This window comes from Manis javanica, chromosome 7, assembly GCF_040802235.1.
Source record: "Manis javanica isolate MJ-LG chromosome 7, MJ_LKY, whole genome shotgun sequence".
Classification (NCBI taxonomy): Eukaryota; Metazoa; Chordata; class Mammalia; order Pholidota; family Manidae; genus Manis; species Manis javanica.
Window position 1 is genome coordinate 9,532,367 of NC_133162.1, and position 20,336 is coordinate 9,552,702.

The 20,336-nt window shown below is 45.5% G+C and overlaps 1 protein-coding gene across 14 annotated transcripts in view; it reads left to right on the plus strand.

Annotated features, from left to right (window-relative positions):
* Positions 1-20,336, plus strand: part of FGFR2 (fibroblast growth factor receptor 2) — a 102,932-nt gene that overhangs the window by 70,763 nt on the left and 11,833 nt on the right. For all 14 annotated transcript variants that reach the window (XM_037011119.2, XM_037011120.2, XM_037011122.2 and 11 more), the window contains 4 exons: positions 9,115-9,266; positions 12,434-12,555; positions 15,312-15,422; positions 16,879-17,069. In XM_037011119.2, coding sequence (XP_036867014.1) covers positions 9,115-9,266; positions 12,434-12,555; positions 15,312-15,422; positions 16,879-17,069 — 576 coding nt within the window. The remainder of the gene's footprint in view (positions 1-9,114; positions 9,267-12,433; positions 12,556-15,311; positions 15,423-16,878; positions 17,070-20,336) is intronic.

Sequence of the window (20,336 nt, forward strand, 5' to 3'; positions counted from 1 at the left end):
TACATCTTTGGGAGGTGAATTATTTGGTAGAATGTTGACACACCTCAATTCCTGATATGTGTCAAATGGGATGACACGTGTGTGATTCCCTGCAAAGAGCACCTGCAAAGAGGTTGGTAAGCACGGTCCCTCTGGTGGAGGAGATCGCTGTCGGGTATCTGGATAAAAGAGGGTTACTGGGCTGTAGCTGGAATGAAAAGCCCCAGAAAGGCTGGCAGATATGTTGATGGCAGAGAAAATACCACAGGTTGCCAAGCATGCCTTTACCTGGTGACAGGTGAGCCTGTAATCAGATGTCACGAGGATGGGTAGTTCCTAGGCCTTGAGGACGCCACTTTTCATGCTGTGTTTGCATGACTCCTCTGCTGCACACGGGAAGCGCTGATAATGTCTTCATGCCGGAGCCCAGATTTTATCTTCTTGGCCCCTCTTTCCCTCTCTCGCATGCACAGAGCTTCTCATTCAGTCAGTCAATCATTGTTCTCTTTTTAGAACAAGAGAAGTTTTTTGTTCTTTGGGTTTTTTATTATCCTATTGTAAGTTCTCCTTAACCTGTACTGGACTTACTGGCGTAAGACAGACATTTCAGTTTGTTAGTGTTTTTGAGCAAAAATATTTTTCTCCACTATTAAGAAGACATGTCTTGCGATCACTTCCTAGAAACCCTGAGTTTTCTGAGACTCTTGAGCTTTGATGCTCAGGGAAAGAGAAGAACCTTTTTTGGGGGGAGAGGTGGGTGACATGTGGCATCTCCCTGTTCCCCTTGATGGCCTGATCCCACATTCCGTGCCGGGGCTTGGCACGTGTTGAAGGGGACCAGCAAGGCCAGCCCAGAGAGGGGCACCTTCATGAGCTTGTCCACTCCTGCACAGGTTTCCAGGGCTGCGAGTGGACAGCAGGGGCTTCGGGAAGACATCCACAAGGTAAAGAGAGGGCCTTGTTTTCTGTGTTCTATACCCATTACTTGGGTGGTGGGAGAGGTGTGCAGCAGAAAGTGAGGGTGTTCAGGAGGCAGGTGGAATTTCAGAGTTTGCTGACTGTTTTTTCAGTGAGTACATTGGGTTCTTTCTCTGAAGCCAGAAGTTTCCATAGAACAAAAGGGAGATTTAACTGTCTCCGTAAACAGATAGAGCTGTCTCCTGGGTGGGGAGACGCATACCCACCATCAGCATCTCAGAAGTGGCTGCAGGGTATTTTTTCTCAGACTTAAGTTTCACCCTCTTGGTTGCTTATACAGGTAGATAGGAAACCAGAGAAAAATCAAGGGCAATCAGGGTCATCTTGTAACAACATCTTTGGGCAAATGGCATGTTGCCAGGGACATCACGAACAGGACAAAGATGTAGTATGGGGGCAGGTGTGTGTGATTCAGGAGCCACTTCTTGGGGCTATGTATTAATGCTTATCAAACACACGTGAAGGGAAGTTCTACTTCTAGCTAAACAACATGACCACAGAACGGTCTCTGTATTTTGATCAACCAAATGTTCTAATGAAAACTCACTGGTTCCAGAAAACATGTGGACAGTTAGAGTGATCATGGATGGCTAACTGGAATCTGTCTTTGCGTGAGGGCACCTTGCCTTCCCCAGTCCCCATCTGGCCGTTCCCTCAGCCTCTAAAAGACAACAGTTTGACTAAGATCTGACCTGGATTTTGGCTGATGTGATCTAAGAACCAGCTATACTCTGGGACAGTGAGCTATTGCTCTGATAGATAGGTTTGCCTCTAGACTCCTGGGGAGCAGTTGGGGGAAGGCAGAGACTTGCCCAGGGGCAAGAGTGAGTGTCTGATAAACTGCTTTGCCTCATGACCTACATTTTGTCATGGAAGGAAGAAATATCGAACCCCAGAAACCCCTTGAACCTTTATCTCAGCCACCTGGTGTGAGATGGTGAAAGCATTTTATTTGGCTATTGGGGAGTGCTGGGCAGGGCTGACAGCAAAAGCGTGTTAACTCCAGGGCTTTATGTTCTGGTTTGGGAACATGTATCTACAGCCTGAGTCAGAGGCTGGCTGTGGGCCAAGGGTGTTTGTGCAGCCTGAGGAATAAACGCAGGTACTCACCACTCTCTCCGTGGCATCTCTGCGTCTGCCTTCCCCGTGCCCTGGGAGGTCCCCTCTAGTTGTTCAGTCTGATCTCGTGTACAGAGAGAACACTTTCTTGGTGGCCCTGTAAGTAAGGAAGTGTTTTTTTCCCTTGCTTTTCTTTTTCCTCTCCCATCTGTACTGTGGAAATGTACAAAACACACATTCAGTTAAAAGTCTGATTTATGGCACGTGGTGAAGAGATTCCGGAAGGTGAGGGAACTAAGTGGAGACTGAAAATACACGCATGCTCAGAAAGTGCCTGCCAGGATGTGGGAGTGCGAAGACAGTGTGTATTTGGAGTGTTAGTTTTACTGTTGATAAATAATTATCACTGTCAATGGAATCATTTAAAATGATATAAGAAGGAAACCCTGAACTTTAAAAAGAATATCTGATAGGGGGATTATGATTTTGTGCAAAAAGAAAAAAAAAAGTGATAATCTCATAGTGCTGACCTAGTAAAAGGGTTAGAAGGTAGACAGTGGGAATTGATGGGCACGGTCCGAGGAAAGCAGTTTTAGTTAAACACAGTGTTTTCGGAGGAATCGCCTGCAAGGGATCATTCCAAGTCCTGGAAACATGTTAGCTCTCAGAGTCAAACGGAGTGAAGAGAAAGCCAGTTGTATTTTACAGTCCCAAAGGGGATTTTAAAAGCATAGTAAAAGTGCATGGAGGTAAAATTAAGATATACCTCCATAGACAGTGATTGAATTCTGTAGTTTTATATACGTTAGGCATTTTCTTAGCTTTTTTTTCCCTTGGTGTATTTTACAAAAGTATTTTCCCTATTCATACATTGAATCTAAACCTCTACACTTCATCTGAACAAAATTTTCATAGGTAATCCTTTTTGTAAACACTTAAAAAAATTTAATAATAATGACAGCCACAAAGTTTACAAAAGTTTACCATTTTAAATGTCTTCCCATTGAAACCTTGTTGAGACACTCTCGGAGGGGAAGATGTGTATATATGTGAACTTCTGCAACAGGCTTGTGGGCGAAGATTCCTTTTGGGCATAAGCCACAGAGCAGTCACCTTCTGACTGAATGCAAGTTGTCCCTGTTCTTAGGACGATCTTACACTCCAGCTTTCCTTCTGCCCTGGGTCTGTTCCCTGGTTCCAAGATCCTTATATTCCTGATCTGCTGTTTGGCTTGCTGGAGCCCCAACCCATCCTGGCTGTGAACAGGGGGTCTCACCTTCCAGACTGACTGGTCCTGCAGGCTGTCCTTCATGCCAGCAGGTTTTCTTTGTTCCTGTTGCACACCGAACAATGCTAGGCCCCAACTGCGCCAGGCTCCCCAGAGGAAGGTGCCAATCATAAGCTCACTTAGATCTGGGCAGCAAAGGATTCTAACAAGGTTCTAAGCAAAATGACTGTGGTCTGGGTTGCTACTATTAACTGAGCTCTCAGCCAGTGCCAGGCTCAGTACTAAATGCTTTACGGGTATGACCTCATTTTACCCTTCCGGTAACTCTATGGGGTGGGAACTGTTCTGGTCTCCTTTTAACAAGTGAGGAAACTCTAGTTTAGGAAGGTTAAGTGACTTCCCAAAGCTCTCAGTCAGCAAGTGTCAGAACTGCGATGTGGGCCCCATAGTTGGACCACACAGCCCCCATTGGTGCAGTTGGTCAGGAGCCACTGCCTGACGTGGTGCCCATGTCATAAACAATTATAGAGGAAGGGCACCACCTAGGGTTGGCTACGTGGCTAGGGGCAGTCACTGGAGTGCCCATGTGGAAGGATGCAGACATGCCACAAAACCCAGCCTGGTGGCACAGGGAGGGGGTGGAAGCAATGATGTCATCATTTGTAACTTATGGTAGAAGTCAGTGTATTTCAAGCCCCATGCACTCCATTTTCTCTTCCCCTGTGACATGCTTCAGTTCAGATCCTTATTATTTTCAAAAATATTTTTATTGTTAAATAAAGTACTTTCATAAAACGTAAAAGAAATACATGTGCATGGTGATAAAGTTCAGATGGTTTAGAAAGCTCTGAAAATAAGACATACTCTATCCCCTTTGTCAACTTCTGACTCTCTCCCAAGGTGACCACTGCTAAGTCTCATATGCCCTTCCCATAACTTGTGAAGAGAATGTCTGTGTTCTTACACCTCACAGTGGGAAGGCTGCTTTTCCACATCATATTCTGCAAGCCTTGCTGATGAGAATAGCGCCTTTCGAGGACAAGGCACAGAAGCCCGGACAAGCTCTTCACCTGGTCACCTGGGACTGTATCCTGCCCTGCTGCCTGGACCCCCGGCCATTGTTTCCCCATGGGTTTCTCCTGTTCTCTGTTGCTCACAGCACACCATGACCCGTAGTGGAATTTTGGGAATCCTGTGGATTTAGGGTGGCAGGCTATGCTGCTGGTATTGCATGGGTTTCTGGCTAAAGAATTTGCCAGATCCTGACCATTTGGGACCTGTAATATCTCATTTTGAGACTTGGATCTTCCGTTGCCCCTGCCTATGATCCTCAAACACAAGTTCCCACTGCAGAAAGTGGTGATTTTGTCTGTTTACATAGGAGGATTTTATAGAAGGTTTTTTGGTCTGAAAACACCAGCATCCTTTTGGATTCACAGCTCACAGCCTTGATGCAGGGCATTAGGATTTGAGGAAATATCTTTGGCCAAACCCATTCCTGAATCTTTCTGAGCTCTTCTCTGCAGATGGAGCTCAAGACATGTGTGTCATCCGTGGAAACTGTGGAGATCTTGATATTCTCTGAAAGATCTTGGTCTCTGATGAGCCCTGCAGCTTGAAGTCAGTGCACTACAGTGAGAGTGGGTCCCATGTGGAGTCTATGAAGGGGTCTTTAAAGTTGTCTTGTGTGGCCAGAGTGGTGTCCCTGCCAAGACTGTGTCGTTAGTGGTGAGCAGGGATTCCAGGGGAGTTCACACAGTTACCTTTTCATAATTTCCTCCTTCTGCCATTTGTGCAGCCCAGACCCTTGGGTGTCAGTCCTCAGCCTCTTGGAGCCTATCTACCCAAGAGCCCTCTCTCAGTTCCAAAACTAATGATTCTATCATGACTTGAAAAAAAAAAAATTTTACGATGCGTACAATGAATAAACATGACTCATACTATCTGCATAATAAAATTTAGGAACTGCTTCCACTGCCAAAAGACTGCTCAGAAGGCTCAGAAGAAATGTTCTCATGTACATTTTAAAAGCTAATAGAAATCCTGGGTTAAAAATTGCATACTTTTGATTTTAATACTGAAATCAATTTCCTATTCCTAAAATGATCCCCACCCCCACCCCCGCCCCCGCCAGTCCATTCTTGTTCATCTCCTCTGGTTTCCTCCCTGAGTTGAGGGCAAGCTAGATTTATGAAGGAGAGAATCAAGGTTTTCCAAATAGGATGTTCCTGGGAAAGTACAGGTCTTTTGGTTCCCTGTGGGATGATCCAGATTCCACCCTGTGAAAGCTTATCCTGACTGATTGTTCATTTACCCTCTCTCTTTGCCACCTTGATTTAAAAGGTGTTTGTAAGCAGAGCTGGGAAGTATGGTTGATCTGGGCGGTCATGCGTGGGATGGAACTAGGGTGGGCAGGCGGCTGCTTTGGTGGGTCATGTTTTATTAACCCCATGTTCCAACACTCTTGGGCCGAAGTTTTGTTCATGATTTAGAGTAAGGTGGTGTTCGAGCAGCCCATGACTGGACCAGAATTGTGTAATAAACTTCAGAAGTGGCCTTCGAGTAGGTTCTGCACATTTTCCTTAACAGAAACCAGCCCAGGGAAAACGATACAGACATAACTTGGGATATAGCAGGTTTGCTTCCAAACCACTGAGATAAAGCAAGAATCTTAATAAGGCAAGTCCAATGAATTTTTTGGTTTCCCGGTACATATGGCAGTTATGTTTACAATCTGTGGTGGTCTGTTAAGTGTGTGATAGCATTATGTCTAACAGAGTGTATGCACATTAATAAAAAAATAGTTAAAGAATGCTAACATCACCTGAGCTTTCAGTGAGTCGTGACCCTCTTGATGGCCGGTGGTCTTGCCCTGTTGCTGGTGGTTATTGACTGATCAGGGCAGTGGTTGCTGAGGGTGGGGGCGGCTGTGGCAATTTCTTAAAATAAGACAACACTGAAGTTTGCCACATTAACCGACTCTTCCTTTCACAAACGATTTCTTTATAGCATGTAGTGCTGTCTGATAGCCTTTGACCCACCATTGAGTTTCTTTGGAAATTAAAGTCAGTCCTCTCAAACCTTGCTGCTGTTTTTATATGTAATATTTTAAATCCTTTGTTGTCATTTCATCCATCTTCACAGCATCTTCACCAGGAGTAGATTCTATTTCACAAGACCAGTCTCTTTGTTCACAGTAAGAAGCAACTCCTTATCTGTTAAAGTTTGATCATAAGATTTCAGTAATTCAGTCCCATCTTCAGGCCCCACTCCTCGTCCTAGTTTTCTTGCTGTTTCTACCACATCTGCACTTACTTCTCATGTTGAAGTCTTGAACCCTTCAAAGTCATCTGTGATGTCTGGAAATCACTTCCTCTAAACTCCTGTTAATGTCGGTATTTTGACCTCTTTGTATCAATCACAAATGTTGTCAATGGCGTCTAGAATGGTGAATCCTTTCTAGAATGTTTTTAATTTACTTTGTCCAGGTCCATCAGAGGAATCACTATCTGTGGCAGCTCTAGCCTTATGAAATGTATTTCTTAAATAATAAGACTTGAAAGTCAGAATGACTCCTTGATCCATGGGTTGCAGAATGGTTGTTGCATTAGTAGGCGTGATAACCACATTTATCTTTTCGTACATCTCCATCCGAGATCTTGGGTGACCAGGTGTGTATTGTCAATAAGTGGTAATCTTTTGGAAGGAGTCTTTTTTCCTGAGCAGTAGGTTTCAAAAGTAGGCTTAAAATTTTCAGTAAACCACATTATAAACAGATGTGCTGTCATCTGGGCTTTGTTCTTCCATTTCTAGAGCACAGGCAGAGTATATTTAGCATAGTTCTTAAGGGCCCTAGGATTTTTAGAATGATAAATTGGTACCGGGTTTCAGCAATAAAGCGACATACAATAAAATGAGGTATGTCTGTATATTAAAGAAACAACCGTTTTACCAGATACAGACTGAAATGGGTGCATTAGCCCCTAACAGGAGAGTCAGCCTGTCCTTTGAAGCTTTGAAGCCAGGTATTGACTTCTCCTCTCTGGCTATCAAAGTCATAGATGGCATCTTCCAACATAAGGCTGTTTTGTCTATCCTGAAAATCTGCTTAGTGTAGCCATCTTCACTAAGTATCTTAGCTGGATCTTCTGGATAACTTGCTATAGCTTCTCTATCAGCACTTGCAGCTTCACCTGTACTTTTATGTTACGGAGACAGTGCCTTTCCTTAAACCTCACGAACCAACATCTGTTCGTTTCAGACATTTTTCTGCAGCTTCCCTACATCTCTCAGTCTTCACAGAAGTCAAGAGAGTTAAGGACCTTGCTCTGGATTAGACTTTGGCTTAAGGGGTGTTGTGGCTGGTTTGATTTTCTCTCCAGACCACTCAAACGTTCTCCATATCGGCAATACGGTTGTTATGCTTTCTTATCGTTTGTGTGTTCCCTGGAGGAGCACTTTTAAATTCCCTCAAGAACTTTTCCTTTTCTTTCACCACTTGGCTGACTCTTTAATGCAAGAGGCCCGGCTTTTGACCTGTCTTGGCTTTCGACATACCTTCTTTGCTAAACTTAATCATTCCTAGCTTTTGATTTAAAATGAGAGACATGGTACCTTTCCTTTCACTTGAACACCTAGAGGCCATTGTAGGGTTATTAATTAGCCTGCTTTCAGTATTGTGGAGTCTCAGGGAAAAGAGAGGCCCAGGAGAAGGAGAGAGGCAGGAGAGGAGAGCTGCAGTTTGGTAGACCAGTCAGAACACACCCACGATCAATTAAGTTCACTGTCTTCTATGGGTGTGGTTCCTGGTGCCCCCAAACAGCTTCAGAAGTAACATCAAAGTTCACTGACCATATATCACTACAACAAGTACCGTAATAATGAAAAAGTTTAAAATACTGTGAGACTTGCCAAATTGGCATGCAGAGATAGGAAGCGAGCAGATGCCATTGGAAAAATGGCGCTGATAGTTTTGATTCAGGGTTTCCCCAAACGTTCAATTTGTAAAAAAAATGCAGTATCTGTAAAAGGCAATAAAGCGACATACATTAAAATGAGGTATGTCTGTATATTAAAGAAACAACCGTTTTACCAGACACAGACTGAAATGGGTGAAGGTAAATGAGAACAGCGCCTCCTGCCAGGTGGGAGAGGAGCTTCCCCGTGTGATGATGAATGGAAGATGTTTCTTCTTTCTCTTGACCTTTTGTCCTGTGTTCAGTCTCCTAGCTTCTGAAACCATTGTCGATAGGAGGCAGTCCATTTTCACCGAATGACCTGGGCATCAGGCAGCTCCCAGGACTGGGAAGCAGCAGAGGATGGCCCCCACGGCCCGGGTCCAGTCCTGGAGCTAGTTCCTTGAGATACGCTGCTTTACATTTGTAAGGCAGGAAATACTGAAGAGTTGATTTCCCCAAAGTTTTCTTGGAATCTCAGAAGCACAGCACTGACCGTGACCTGAGCTGGTCTACAGGAAGGCTGGTCATCTGGGGTGGCTCTAGTACAGGCACAGAGGAAAAGGCAGTGCTGAAGCCCGTGGGGCTCTGCTTCTCCGCACTCAAGTGACTGTCTTGAGGAATTAGAGCAGAAAGAAGACTTACGTTTTTATATTTTGATCAGTCTAACCGTGGTCTAAAAAGGTTGGAGGACCTGGTTTTTAGGAACACACGATTTGGATGAAATCTAGTTCTGCATAGACAGGAGGAGAGAAGAGTGGGAAGTCGCATGGCTTTGGTCCTACATTCGTGACTGGCCCTCTCCCTCCTGTCTTCCTTTTTGAGAACTGACTGTCTGGCTGGGCCCCCCATCTGGCTTGCAGGCTTCTCGGGCGGGACCCGTGTTACAGGTATGTCTTTGCATTTTGTATCCAGGTTTCTGCTGAGTCCAGCTCCTCCATGAACTCCAACACCCCACTGGTGAGGATAACAACACGCCTCTCTTCAACAGCTGACACCCCCATGCTAGCAGGGGTCTCCGAGTATGAACTACCTGAAGATCCAAAATGGGAGTTTCCACGGGATAAGTGAGTACTTGTTGGGCACATTCCCCAATGGAGATGTAGGCATAGATGGGGACGTTGGGTTGACATTTTTTTTTTAATGACTCTTAACCACAAAGGTCTTGTTTTGACAGTGTCAATAGGAGTGGGGAGGTTGTATTTCTGAACAGCTGTCTCCTGGAAAAGAAAAGAATTAATTCTCTTTTTAAATATTTTATGGCTCGTCCCCAAACAAGATGGTAGCTTATTAGCTTTTTTTTTTTTTTTTTTTAACTTTCTAGATAATTTAAACCCAGCCAAATGGAATAAAAGTGGAATTATTCCATTTGTAACACAGATCTGACATTCCAACTTCTGGTTACTAGAACATGACTGTTTGGTAGGTCATCTGCTTAAAGAAATTAGGTGTGAAATATAAATTGCCTTAAGAATCTTCACTCAGTGTTGCCGTTTTTAATGGTTATTCATGTAGTATGGGGCTGAAAAGCTTCAATGTGGTACCTGACCTCGGATTCCTGTGGCCATAATATTTTCCTCATTGGATCATATAGGAAGTGCTCTGATCAGATGTTCAAAGTGTGGGCTCTGTTCAAGGCCTTGCTGGGAGCGACATTTATCTTTTTTTTATTATTTTATTTTTTTATTGAAGGGTAGTTGACACACAGTATTACATCAGTTTCAGGTGTACAACACAGTAATTTAACATTTATATACATGATAATTCTAGGTACCAGCTATCACCATACCAAGTTGTTACAGTATTTTGACTATATTCCTTATGCTATACATTACATCCCGGTTACTTATTTATTTTACAATTGGAAGTGTGTACTTTTTTTTTTTTTGTGAGGGCATCTCTCATATTTATTGATCAAATGGTTGTTAACCACAATAATATTCTGTATAGGGGGGTCAATGCTCAATGCACAATCATTAATCCACCCCAAGCCTAATTTTCATCAGGCCATATATCTTGATGTGACTTCCCATCCATGTCTTTGGGCTCTGTTGGGCTAGACTGGAATCCTGGCTCGGCCAGCCACTGACTGGGCACCCTTGTGTGAGTCACCTGATTCTCTGAACTTAATTCCTATAAAATGAGGGTATGGTATAGACCTCCCAGTACTGGGCACAGTACTTGGCTCCTGGGAGTTGCCCTGCCCTCTCTTTCCCTTCATGCATTGGTAACCTGAGGACACCTCAGCAAGGTGTTGCTGGTAGGCATTGGGTCAGTGGAAGAGATCTTGGGCTCCCAGCCCTCTGTCTTCTAGACAGAGACCAACTTCCACACCCACCTGCAGAAATGAAGTCCGGTGGTGACTGAAGGGCCATCAGCTCTCTTCTGGGGTACCTCTTACAGTAATTAGAGTCTGAACAGCTTGAGTGTAATGGAAGGTGGAATTTGCTGACTCTACACCTGCCTCTAATCAACTGGAATAAGCTCTTACCTTGCTTATATACAGCTACCCTGTTTGTCTTGACATTTGCAGTATCTTCCTGAGAATATGTCAGAGAAGTGTTTAATTACAGTTGAAGTAACTCATACACAAATTTGGAAATTCAAAGAAGCTTTTCCAAAAAACTGGACATGATGAGCTCTGTTTGGAAGGAGAGGTAGTTTACATGGCACCTGTGATTTTGGTTGGCACAACTCTACGCCAGTTCTTCCCAGCAGCCAGTTTAGAAATACTTACTGTGCTGCAGGAGCTAGAACCACCTAACTGTATAGGTATTACTCTGCTGGAGTGTGAATGGAAGTAATTTCCAGTTTATTTGTGTACTGTAGTGAAAAGACCATTCATTCATGACTCGTTCATTGAACGTTATTGGTTAGGCATCAGAAAAGATACAAAGAGTAGTTTCTTTACCTGTAGAATGTAGAGAGAAAGGGGTCATCTCCCGTGAACCCTCCTGGCTCCCTGGGTTTGATTATATAGGCAGGTGGGTTCATGGGCTTTCCTGTGGTGCAGGACGGCAGCCGTCCGGTTCAGTCTGTAGTTTTTGCCACCAGTGACACTGTAGTCAACAGTGGGAGTCTGTATGCGCCTCACTGGAAGCTCCACCTGGGGGTACCCGGAGTGTGGAAAATCTGAGTGCTGAGCATTTCAGAACTGTTGAGCGCAGACGTAGGTGGAGCAGATTTCCAATGAATGAAGGCTATTTAGAAGCGGTTTATTAGATCAGAGGCAGAAGTTACACAAAGAAGGGATTGTTATGCTTGTAGTAGCAGGGCAATCGGACATAAATTAGCCATTTTCCAATGCAAATGTTTATTTTCTGCCAAGATATTAAATTTAATTTTAGTTTGGGATAGAAACAGAATGACCTCAGCATAGCTTACGCTGCCCTCAGTCTTTGCTCTGCTCTTGCAAACCATTGTGTACTTACCATAAATACTGTTTATTTGTTAAAGGCAGCTCAATACTTTGCTGTGTTATGCTTAAGTGAAAAAAAAGCCACATTCACAAATATTCCAGAGATTTCTCCATTCTGTTGGCTTCAGTAATGCCCAAGGACAACATATGGCTATTAGTATGATGTGCATAGAGCTTCTGAGCTTAGAAATTTAGTTTATTATGTTCGTTTTGGATTTTCTTCATTATTTTGGGTAGTTTAGGATTTCTGGATTGTTATGTCAATAACCACCCCCATTTCCAGAATTTTCTTTTTCCTTTAGGGAAAAATAAGTGATTCCTTGATATGTGTTTAAGATTCTTACCATGTAATGTGGCCAGGAATGTGACCATAAAGCAGTTTCAAAACAGTGGGTTGGTATTTGAATAATAGTGATTTTTAAAGACATCACAGAGGCAAAAAATAAGAACAAGCTTTAACATTTTTCTTTGAGACATTCTAAATTCCGAATATTCGACTGGCTCAAGATCAAAAGCTCCTCGCTGTTAGCACTCAGGAAGGCTGACCACCTCACCAGCAAGGATCCCTTCCATAAAGAAAATAAATTGGGAATACAAATGTGAAATTTAATAATGGTTCCTCCAGTAACTGACATTCTCTAAAACGTCCCTAAGAAAATACGCAAGCACGTGCGTACCCAAGTCTCATTAGTTCCATATGATAAGTGCTCCGTGCTTTTGCAAGCTGCCGAAAGATCGGTCTATTCAGTTCTGGAATCTCCCTCTCTACGCCCCTTCACCAGATGCTGTGTGCTAATCCCCTGTTTACACATTTAGGCTGACGCTGGGCAAGCCCCTGGGGGAAGGTTGCTTTGGGCAAGTGGTCATGGCTGAAGCAGTGGGAATCGACAAAGAAAAGCCCAAGGAGGCCGTCACTGTGGCAGTGAAGATGTTGAAAGGTGAGTGGGAAGAGGGTGGGTGGGGGCGGGGAGGGCGGGAAAGTCTTATCAAGAATGTTCCTTCTGTGGCATGTGAACTCTATCATGGCAGGGGGTCAGAGAGCACATAGTTGACCCAGGGGTTGAGAAGTTTTCGTTATAAATCAGCATCTTGGACAGACTATTTATCTTGAGCTGTGTGCAATAGTAAAAAAGAAAAGCCGGTTTTATCAGAAAGTGGTAGCCTTCCAGGTTGTGTTATTCTTTGACTCCTTAAAGATGAGGGTGATTTTTTTTATTCCCTTTATATTTGTATGTGCTTAGAAAGTATTGACTCAGATATAATCGGCTAATTTAGCTGAGTGTTGGATTTGGGGCCCAAACCTTAACCTTCAAATAAAGGAAAATTGGCAGTTTTGGAAGGAGCCGGGAGGCACAGGGAGAGGCCTCACCGCTTTCACAAGAGGAACAAGGCAGAAATGACACTGGTCTGGGAGGGTCACTTAGAGAGCTGAAGGAGCTAACAGGATTGGTGCTGTGTGTGTGTGTGTGTGTGTGTGTGTGTGTGTGTGTGTGTGTGTGTGTGTGTGTGTGTGTAAACCATTCTGGAACATGTAAACCGTTACCCCAAGATGTCAGCGTCAAGTGCTGTTCGTGGGAGGCCGAAAGTTTCTGCATTAACCTTCCGACCCTGCTTTGTGCCTACGTCCAAGGAGCTTGAAGAACTGTAATCATTAACTTCTCCCCCTGCAGAATTCTTTTATGAGAGAGGGGCTATAGGGAACGGTCATGTTATAAATCCTGTTGTGCGATCTCAGAAAGGACATCCCAGCCGAGCGTTTCCCACGAGTCCAGGAGGGAGAGCTGATCTCGTCTCGGGATAGGGGTGGTGATGCATTTAAACGTGTTGGGAATTAGGTCTCTTCTTTCCTTCGTGTGTTCTTGTGGGATACTCCCCTGCTCCTCCTTGAGGGGAAGTAGCAAGGTGGAAATAGTCAAAAAGGTGTTGGCTTTTTTAAGCTATTGATCTCAACGGCTCCCGGGGAAAGCTAGGGTGCTTTGAGCTGCTCCCCACCGTGAGGTTTGATGTTCTTACCCCATGTATCTTGGCTCCACCAGCAGAGGCAGCCCCCTGGTTTGCATCCTGCGTGCCCAGGCCCTGCCTTGCACGCCCTCGCTCTCCTGGGGGCCAGGTGTGGCGGGCCAATGTGCTGCCGCCACCAGCCTGCAGCCCTCGGCCTGTATGGGGTGAATGCGGGGAAGGCCCCAGCTTCCAGTCTCTTCGGGCAGAACTTCTGATTTGGTTTATGGAGCTCAGAAAGGGAGGTCTGGGAGTTCACTTCCTCTGGTGGACCCAGATGGGCCTTCCCTGATAGAACGGAGAAGGACGTCAGCACAGAGCCCTTAGGAAGTGCCCCTTTTTATAGCCAGTGGGTGGCACAGACCCTAGAGGAGAACACTGTGAGCACAGTGACCCTGGGCATCCTCTTCCTCTGCCTGGCAGGGCTCAGCTCATGTGCATCAGAGTATCTACATATCTATCTATCTGTATAGCTGTGTAGACATAGTGTGTGTGTGTGTGTGTGTGTGTGTGTGTGTGTGTGTGTGTGTGTGTGTGTGTATAAGTTTAATATTAAAATACATATTTTTTTAATTTAAAAACTTAAAAAAATTGAAGTGGAGTTGACATAATATTATAATAGTTTCAGGTGTACAGCATAGTGATTTGACATTTATATACATTACAAAGTGCTCACCACCATAGGGGTGCCTGCCATTTGTGACCATACCGAGTTACTGCAATCTCGGTGACCCCCACACCATGCCTGTCACTGTGACTGGCTTATTTTGTGACCGGAGGTTCGTGCCTCTTGCTGCCCTCCACCTCGTGTCAGTGTGTGCTTCGCACCCCGGTCAGTAGCGTTGCTCTGCCTTTTGCTGAGTAAAGGTGCTTCCCCCACATGGCTCCTGTCCATGCCCCCATCTCAGTGTTTAGTAAGCACAACCTTTTCTGTATTGGATTTGCTTTAAGTGGGCACATGGGGAAGTCATGCCACTTTCTAGAAGCTAATGGTTGAGCCTGTATATGTAGGACCTAAGCCATTCTTGCTTGACATTACAGCAAACGGGTTTATAATCTTATTTTTTAGGATGGGAATCACAGCCTCCTTTTAGACACCCACTCAAAACTTACATGCATGTGCATGTGTGCGCACACACACACACATACACACACACACACACTTTTGTACACGTTCATGGGCCACAGACCTGCCTGGGAATGCTCAGGGGCTGGAGGGCTTGGGGTAGCAGCACTTGGTTCAGAGAAAGTCTGCAGTGATGTAGGATGCCCCATCCCACCCCCCATGCCCTCCGACTCTGATGTCCTCAGGGCTGCTTCAGGCTCCGTGAAGTTGGGTGTGGTTTTCTGGGGCACCTTAGATCTGCCAGAGAATGGAATTACTTTGCATGGAGTTTAATACCCCCACACTTGTGAGGTTTTCTGGAAAAGAGTAGACCTTCGCGCCAGAGGCCTCTATTCTAGTCCTGCCTTTTGACCCTGTTGACCCCAGATTAGTTATTTGACGTGGAGCAGCACAGTCCCCAGCACAGTCCCCATCTGGCCTTGGCCAATAAAATGAAAGAGATGACTTGGAAGGTCTCTCCTGGTTCTAAAATTCAGTTTTCTGCTGCTTCAACTAAGTTTTTGGCAGCTAACAGCATCAGGCAATGGGTAGAAGGGACTATTTGATTTTTAATTTATCTGATGTTTATAGATGATGCCACGGAGAAGGATCTTTCTGACCTGGTGTCAGAGATGGAGATGATGAAGATGATTGGAAAACACAAGAATATCATCAACCTCCTTGGAGCCTGCACTCAGGATGGTGAGTGGGGGGAAATCTCTCGCTCTCTCCAAACAACCTGTGGTTCAGGGTGAGCATCATTTTAGAAACAGCTGGATCTTGCTTTGAGGGCACCTCAAGTGCGTGTTTAAAGTGCTCTTGAGGAAGATGTTCCTGGCCATGAACACAAAGGGGGCTCTGTGACTGTCCCTGGGGGACTAGGGAAACGTGGGTGTAGGGTGGAGACTTCAGGCAGGAGGGCCTTGTACCATCCTGTTGTTTTTAGGGCATAACCTAGAGAGTATTTGGAAAAGATAGGCTCCTTATGTTTTTGTTCTGTAGAGCTAAGAGAGATTTTTCAAAACAGTATCCTGCGTATTAGTTGACAAATCACTTAATGTGGGGATGGAGGAAGCCATGTCTTGCTATGGACAGCAGGTCAGCAGGTGGCTGCCCCCTGCCCCTCCCCCAGAGTAGCTCAGAAGAGGAAAGAGTGGCAGGAAGGGACACATTATCTTCCTGAGAGGGGAGAGACCCCTGGCCTGTCATCCAAGGGCTGCCTGGCACTTTCCAGTGCCCAGAACTGATGGGGAATCAGTTTGATGCTAGCTAATAAATTTGAAAATGCTGTCTTGGCCCTGGCAATTTCTCTTTTGGATGTATACCAGGATTTGGGAGGCTTTTTCTGTGAAGTGTGATTGTAAATATTTTCAGCTTTGTGGGCCTGCTGGTCTTTTTTAGGACAACTCCTCATCTCTGTTGCTGGGAGAAGACAGTCACAGACAATTGAGAAATGAACGGCCTGGCTCTGTGCCAATATAACTGAATGACAAAAACAGGCAGTGGGCAGGATATGGCCTGTGGGCTATAGTTTGCCAACCCTTAGACCGTATACCCTGGAGAGAGGATTGCATGAGGGTGTAAGCAGACGTACAGAAATGCTCACTGTGCACGGTTAGGACCCAAACCTGAGAGCAGCCCGTAGGGGAGCGGGTAAATGTAATGCAGTATATTTATAGGATAAGAGTATATGTAGCTGTGAAAAGGAACTCTCTAGATTATTTTTATCAGCCTGACTGAGTTCCATAAGCATAGTAGGTGTGGAAGGATGTTGCAGAGCTATATCTTTATTATTCATCTGGTTAAAAATAGTACATGATTTATTGATACATAGGTGTATGTCAAATGGCTGAAATGAACAGGAAGGAGCAAATTTATGGTAGCTATTGCTTTCCAAGAGGGCTCAGGGGAGAGATGGGATGGTAGGGAAAGGGCCCTCCCTGGATCCGTTTTATTTCTTAAAGACTTTTGAGGCCATCTTGACCATGTGTCGATGATGAATTTGGGGAGATTAGAATGCAGGGGTTCTGTTGTTGTGTGTGCTTTTCTGTATGTTTGCCTAAAGAAGTACTGGATTATAAAACTGAAACTCCTTACTGAGCTGCCTGAGGGCGGATCAGGGTTTGCTGCCTTAGAGAGCTCGTCTCCCCGTCCCCAGGGCCGCTGTACGTCATAGTTGAGTATGCCTCGAAAGGCAACCTCCGTGAATACCTCCGGGCCCGGAGGCCGCCTGGGATGGAGTACTCCTATGACATTAACCGTGTTCCCGAGGAGCAGATGACCTTCAAGGACTTGGTGTCTTGCACCTACCAGCTGGCCAGAGGCATGGAATATTTGGCTTCCCAAAAAGTGAGTCCTTTACCTTCTGGGTTGGGTGGATTCCAGTTAAAAAAATGTCTTTGAAGAAAACAAGCAGTTTGGATGCACTTGTTTGCTAAATCAAGCCCTTGCATGTCTTATACAACCTGGAAATCTTTTTTGCATTATTCACATTAGGGTTTATGAACACTTAAAAAGCCAAAGTAGCCTCATAAACCCAGCATTGCAGAGATGAGCAGGAGAGATGTCTCGTCTATGAGGCTGGGCTGGGTATGACTCTCCTGGGATTCAGCTCTCTGGGTAGAAAGGAGCTGGCTTAGGGGAGTGCTGCCTTTAATCCTGATGATTTTGTGGCTTTATTTTTGTGGTTTATTAAGTTTTGGGACATAGACTTTGAATGCTGTATTTACCTTTGAGATTGAAATGGCTTTAAATAGTCTAAGAATAAAGATCCAGTGAAGGGATATTTTAGTAACATTGAGTCCGGGATATCATTTGGGTTTATTTTGTCTCATTTAGTGGGTAACCCTCTGCAGTTAGAAGTTGGCCGGGTCCCCTGAGGTGAATTGTCTACATTCCAAGCATGCCACTTGCAATGGAACTTTAAACATCTGAGTTATTCTGAAAGCAGTTAGACAGGTGCCCAGATATCCTCTGGGGCATTTTGGATGACAAGGCACCCTTCCTGGGTCCCTGTGTGGCGAGGACACAGAGGTAGGATCAGTTCCTACCTGTGATGGAGCGTGATGGAGCCCCAGGATTCCTCAGGCCTTCGGAGAAATGAGACCCTCTGGCAGGCGTGGATCGTGTGTCACCTGGGGGACCAGGCTGGGTCGTGGCCATGCCAGTCATGACTGAGCAGGGCCACCTGTCATATCATACAGCATGCAGGGGCTCAGGGAGAGTGGCTGCACCTCAGCCCCTGCTCTCTGTGGCCACGTAGGAACATGGTCAGAACTACCATGTAATCTGTTTCTTGTTTTGTTTTTTATTTTCAAGACAGTCCAGACTTGAAGACTCTAAGATTTTTTTTCTTTTAAATCTCCCAATGTGTAGATTTTAGGAAACAGAAACACAGTTTTGAGCTTGCAATTGTGTGCAGTGCACATACACAGGGGAGTTAGCCAACTGTACAGCCTTTGGCACGAGGAAACCGTCCGATCCAGAATGTGGGACGTTTGACAAGACATTGCTTCAAAATGTCAACGTCACAAAAGACAAAAAAAAAAAAAATGCTGTGCAGACAGTTCCAGATCAGCAGAGGCTTAAGAAACATGCTGGCTAAATGTGCATGTGTGAGCCTGGACTGGGTCCTACTGGGAATGGGAGTTTGGGGGACAGCTTTACAAAGGACATTTATGAAAATAGAAGTTTGAATATGGATTGTGTACTAGATAACATGACTGTATCAGTGTTAAGTCTGGGATGGAGATTGTTGTGGTGTGTGAAGGTAGTGAATACATACTCAGGCATTTAGATGAGAAGTGTCAGTGAGGCTTGCAACTCACTTTTAAATAGTTCAGCCAAAACTGTGTGTGTATGTGTGTGTGCGTGTGCATGCCAAGAGACTGGGGGTGGAGACAGAACAAATAAACATAACACGCCAGTCTGGCAAAACATGGATATCTCTTATTGTAGTTCACTTTTTCTATAGCTTTGAAATATTCCTAAATAAAACACTGGCCCTCTGGTCTCTCTCAGTCCGTGTCCTCTGTGCGTGGGAGAGAAGGAGGCATTTTTGGTGCTGCTACTAATACAAACGAGGTAGGAGGGCTGGCCTGGCCATTCCACAGACCCTTAATGAGCCCCTCTGAGCACTCCTGGCCTGGATGCCTCGTGCCCTAGGTCAGGCTTCCACACGGGGAGGCCAGGGCGGACATAATCCTTGAATCCCTGGAGCAGAAACCCTGGGGGACAGCAGGAGACATCAGTAATAAGTGTGGGAATAAAAATAAAGTATGTAAAAGGTTCAGAAATGTGTGTGGGGTCAGGACGGGGATTTAGGTGGCTCGTGAGCACTCCTGAGAGGGGTGAGCCGGTGGAGCCTCTAGGGAGAGATTTGATATGGTGGGGGAGGAGAGGACGTGTGGCTGGGCTGGGGACGAGCAGGCCTGCCCGTTCCGGGCCTCACGGTCCCAGGCAAGGACTCTGGACCACGTGCAGCGAGGGAGGCCACCGACGGGGAGTGATTGATCAGACTTGTGCCGTAAGCTCACTTGGTCTCATGCAGCTTGCATGGAAGGTTGGGGGCCCTGAGTCCTGGGAAAGGTGATGGTGGTTTGGGCTGGGGCTTACTGGCTCCAGTAGCCCCTAGAGAAGTAGATCGAATTGAGATCTATTTTGCTATCAGGATGGTGAAGGGATTGATTAGACGTAGGAGAGAAAGTGGGAGGGAGAGTGGGTCATGGACCTGCAGCTGGAGAGATGGGATGGTAGTGTAGTTTATGAGGATGAAGACTGGGGATGATGGGAATAGGTTTTAGTGGAAAATCCAAGGTGCATTTTGAACATGTCTGAGAGTCATTCAAGGGCAGACACCGACCAGGAAGCTACAGGCTGAAGCTCAGCTCAGAGGGCTGCGCCTTTTGGGAGCCTGCAAAGGAAGTCTTGGCTGAGGTCTTGGGGATCGGCAGAGGAGGGGGGTTAGAAGCCTGGAGGCAAGCGCTGAGGAAATTCTCAAATCTAGAGATTGGCTGAAAGTGCAGGAAATGGCAGGGGAGGCTGAGAAGACAGGGCCAGAGGGGGGAGGAGGAAACCGAGGCTGCGGGGCACAGAGGCCACGCAGGTGTTCCAGGCGGTGTGGTTTGCTGTGCCTACTTCTGCTCGGAATGAGGAGAGAAGGGTGATGTGTGTGTGTTGGGTCTGGCTCATGGAGCCAGTGGTGATTGACCCCCAGCCCCCTCATATCCCAGCCCTAAGAACCCAGATCCTTCCTGTTTTGAAGCTGCTCGATATGGTGGAGAGAAAAGAAGCAGATGAACTTTGGGAAATGGGACAAATGAATACATTTTAGAATGACAGACTGAAAATACCCTTATTAATAGTGTTGTGATGATAGTAATTATCATTATTGCCAATCACTACCACTTCTTGAGAACTTAACGTCTGCCAGGCACAGGGCAAGCGTCTTACATACAGTGTCATCTGTAACCTCAGAACAGCTCTGAAGTAGGTGTGGTTAAGTCCCCATTCCATGGGTAAGGCTGAGGAAGCACTGTTAACTGTAGGGATGGTTCCGTTTGGGTGCGAAGCAAAGCTTTGAGTCCAGGTGTGTCTGAGTCACTGTCCTCATTTCCA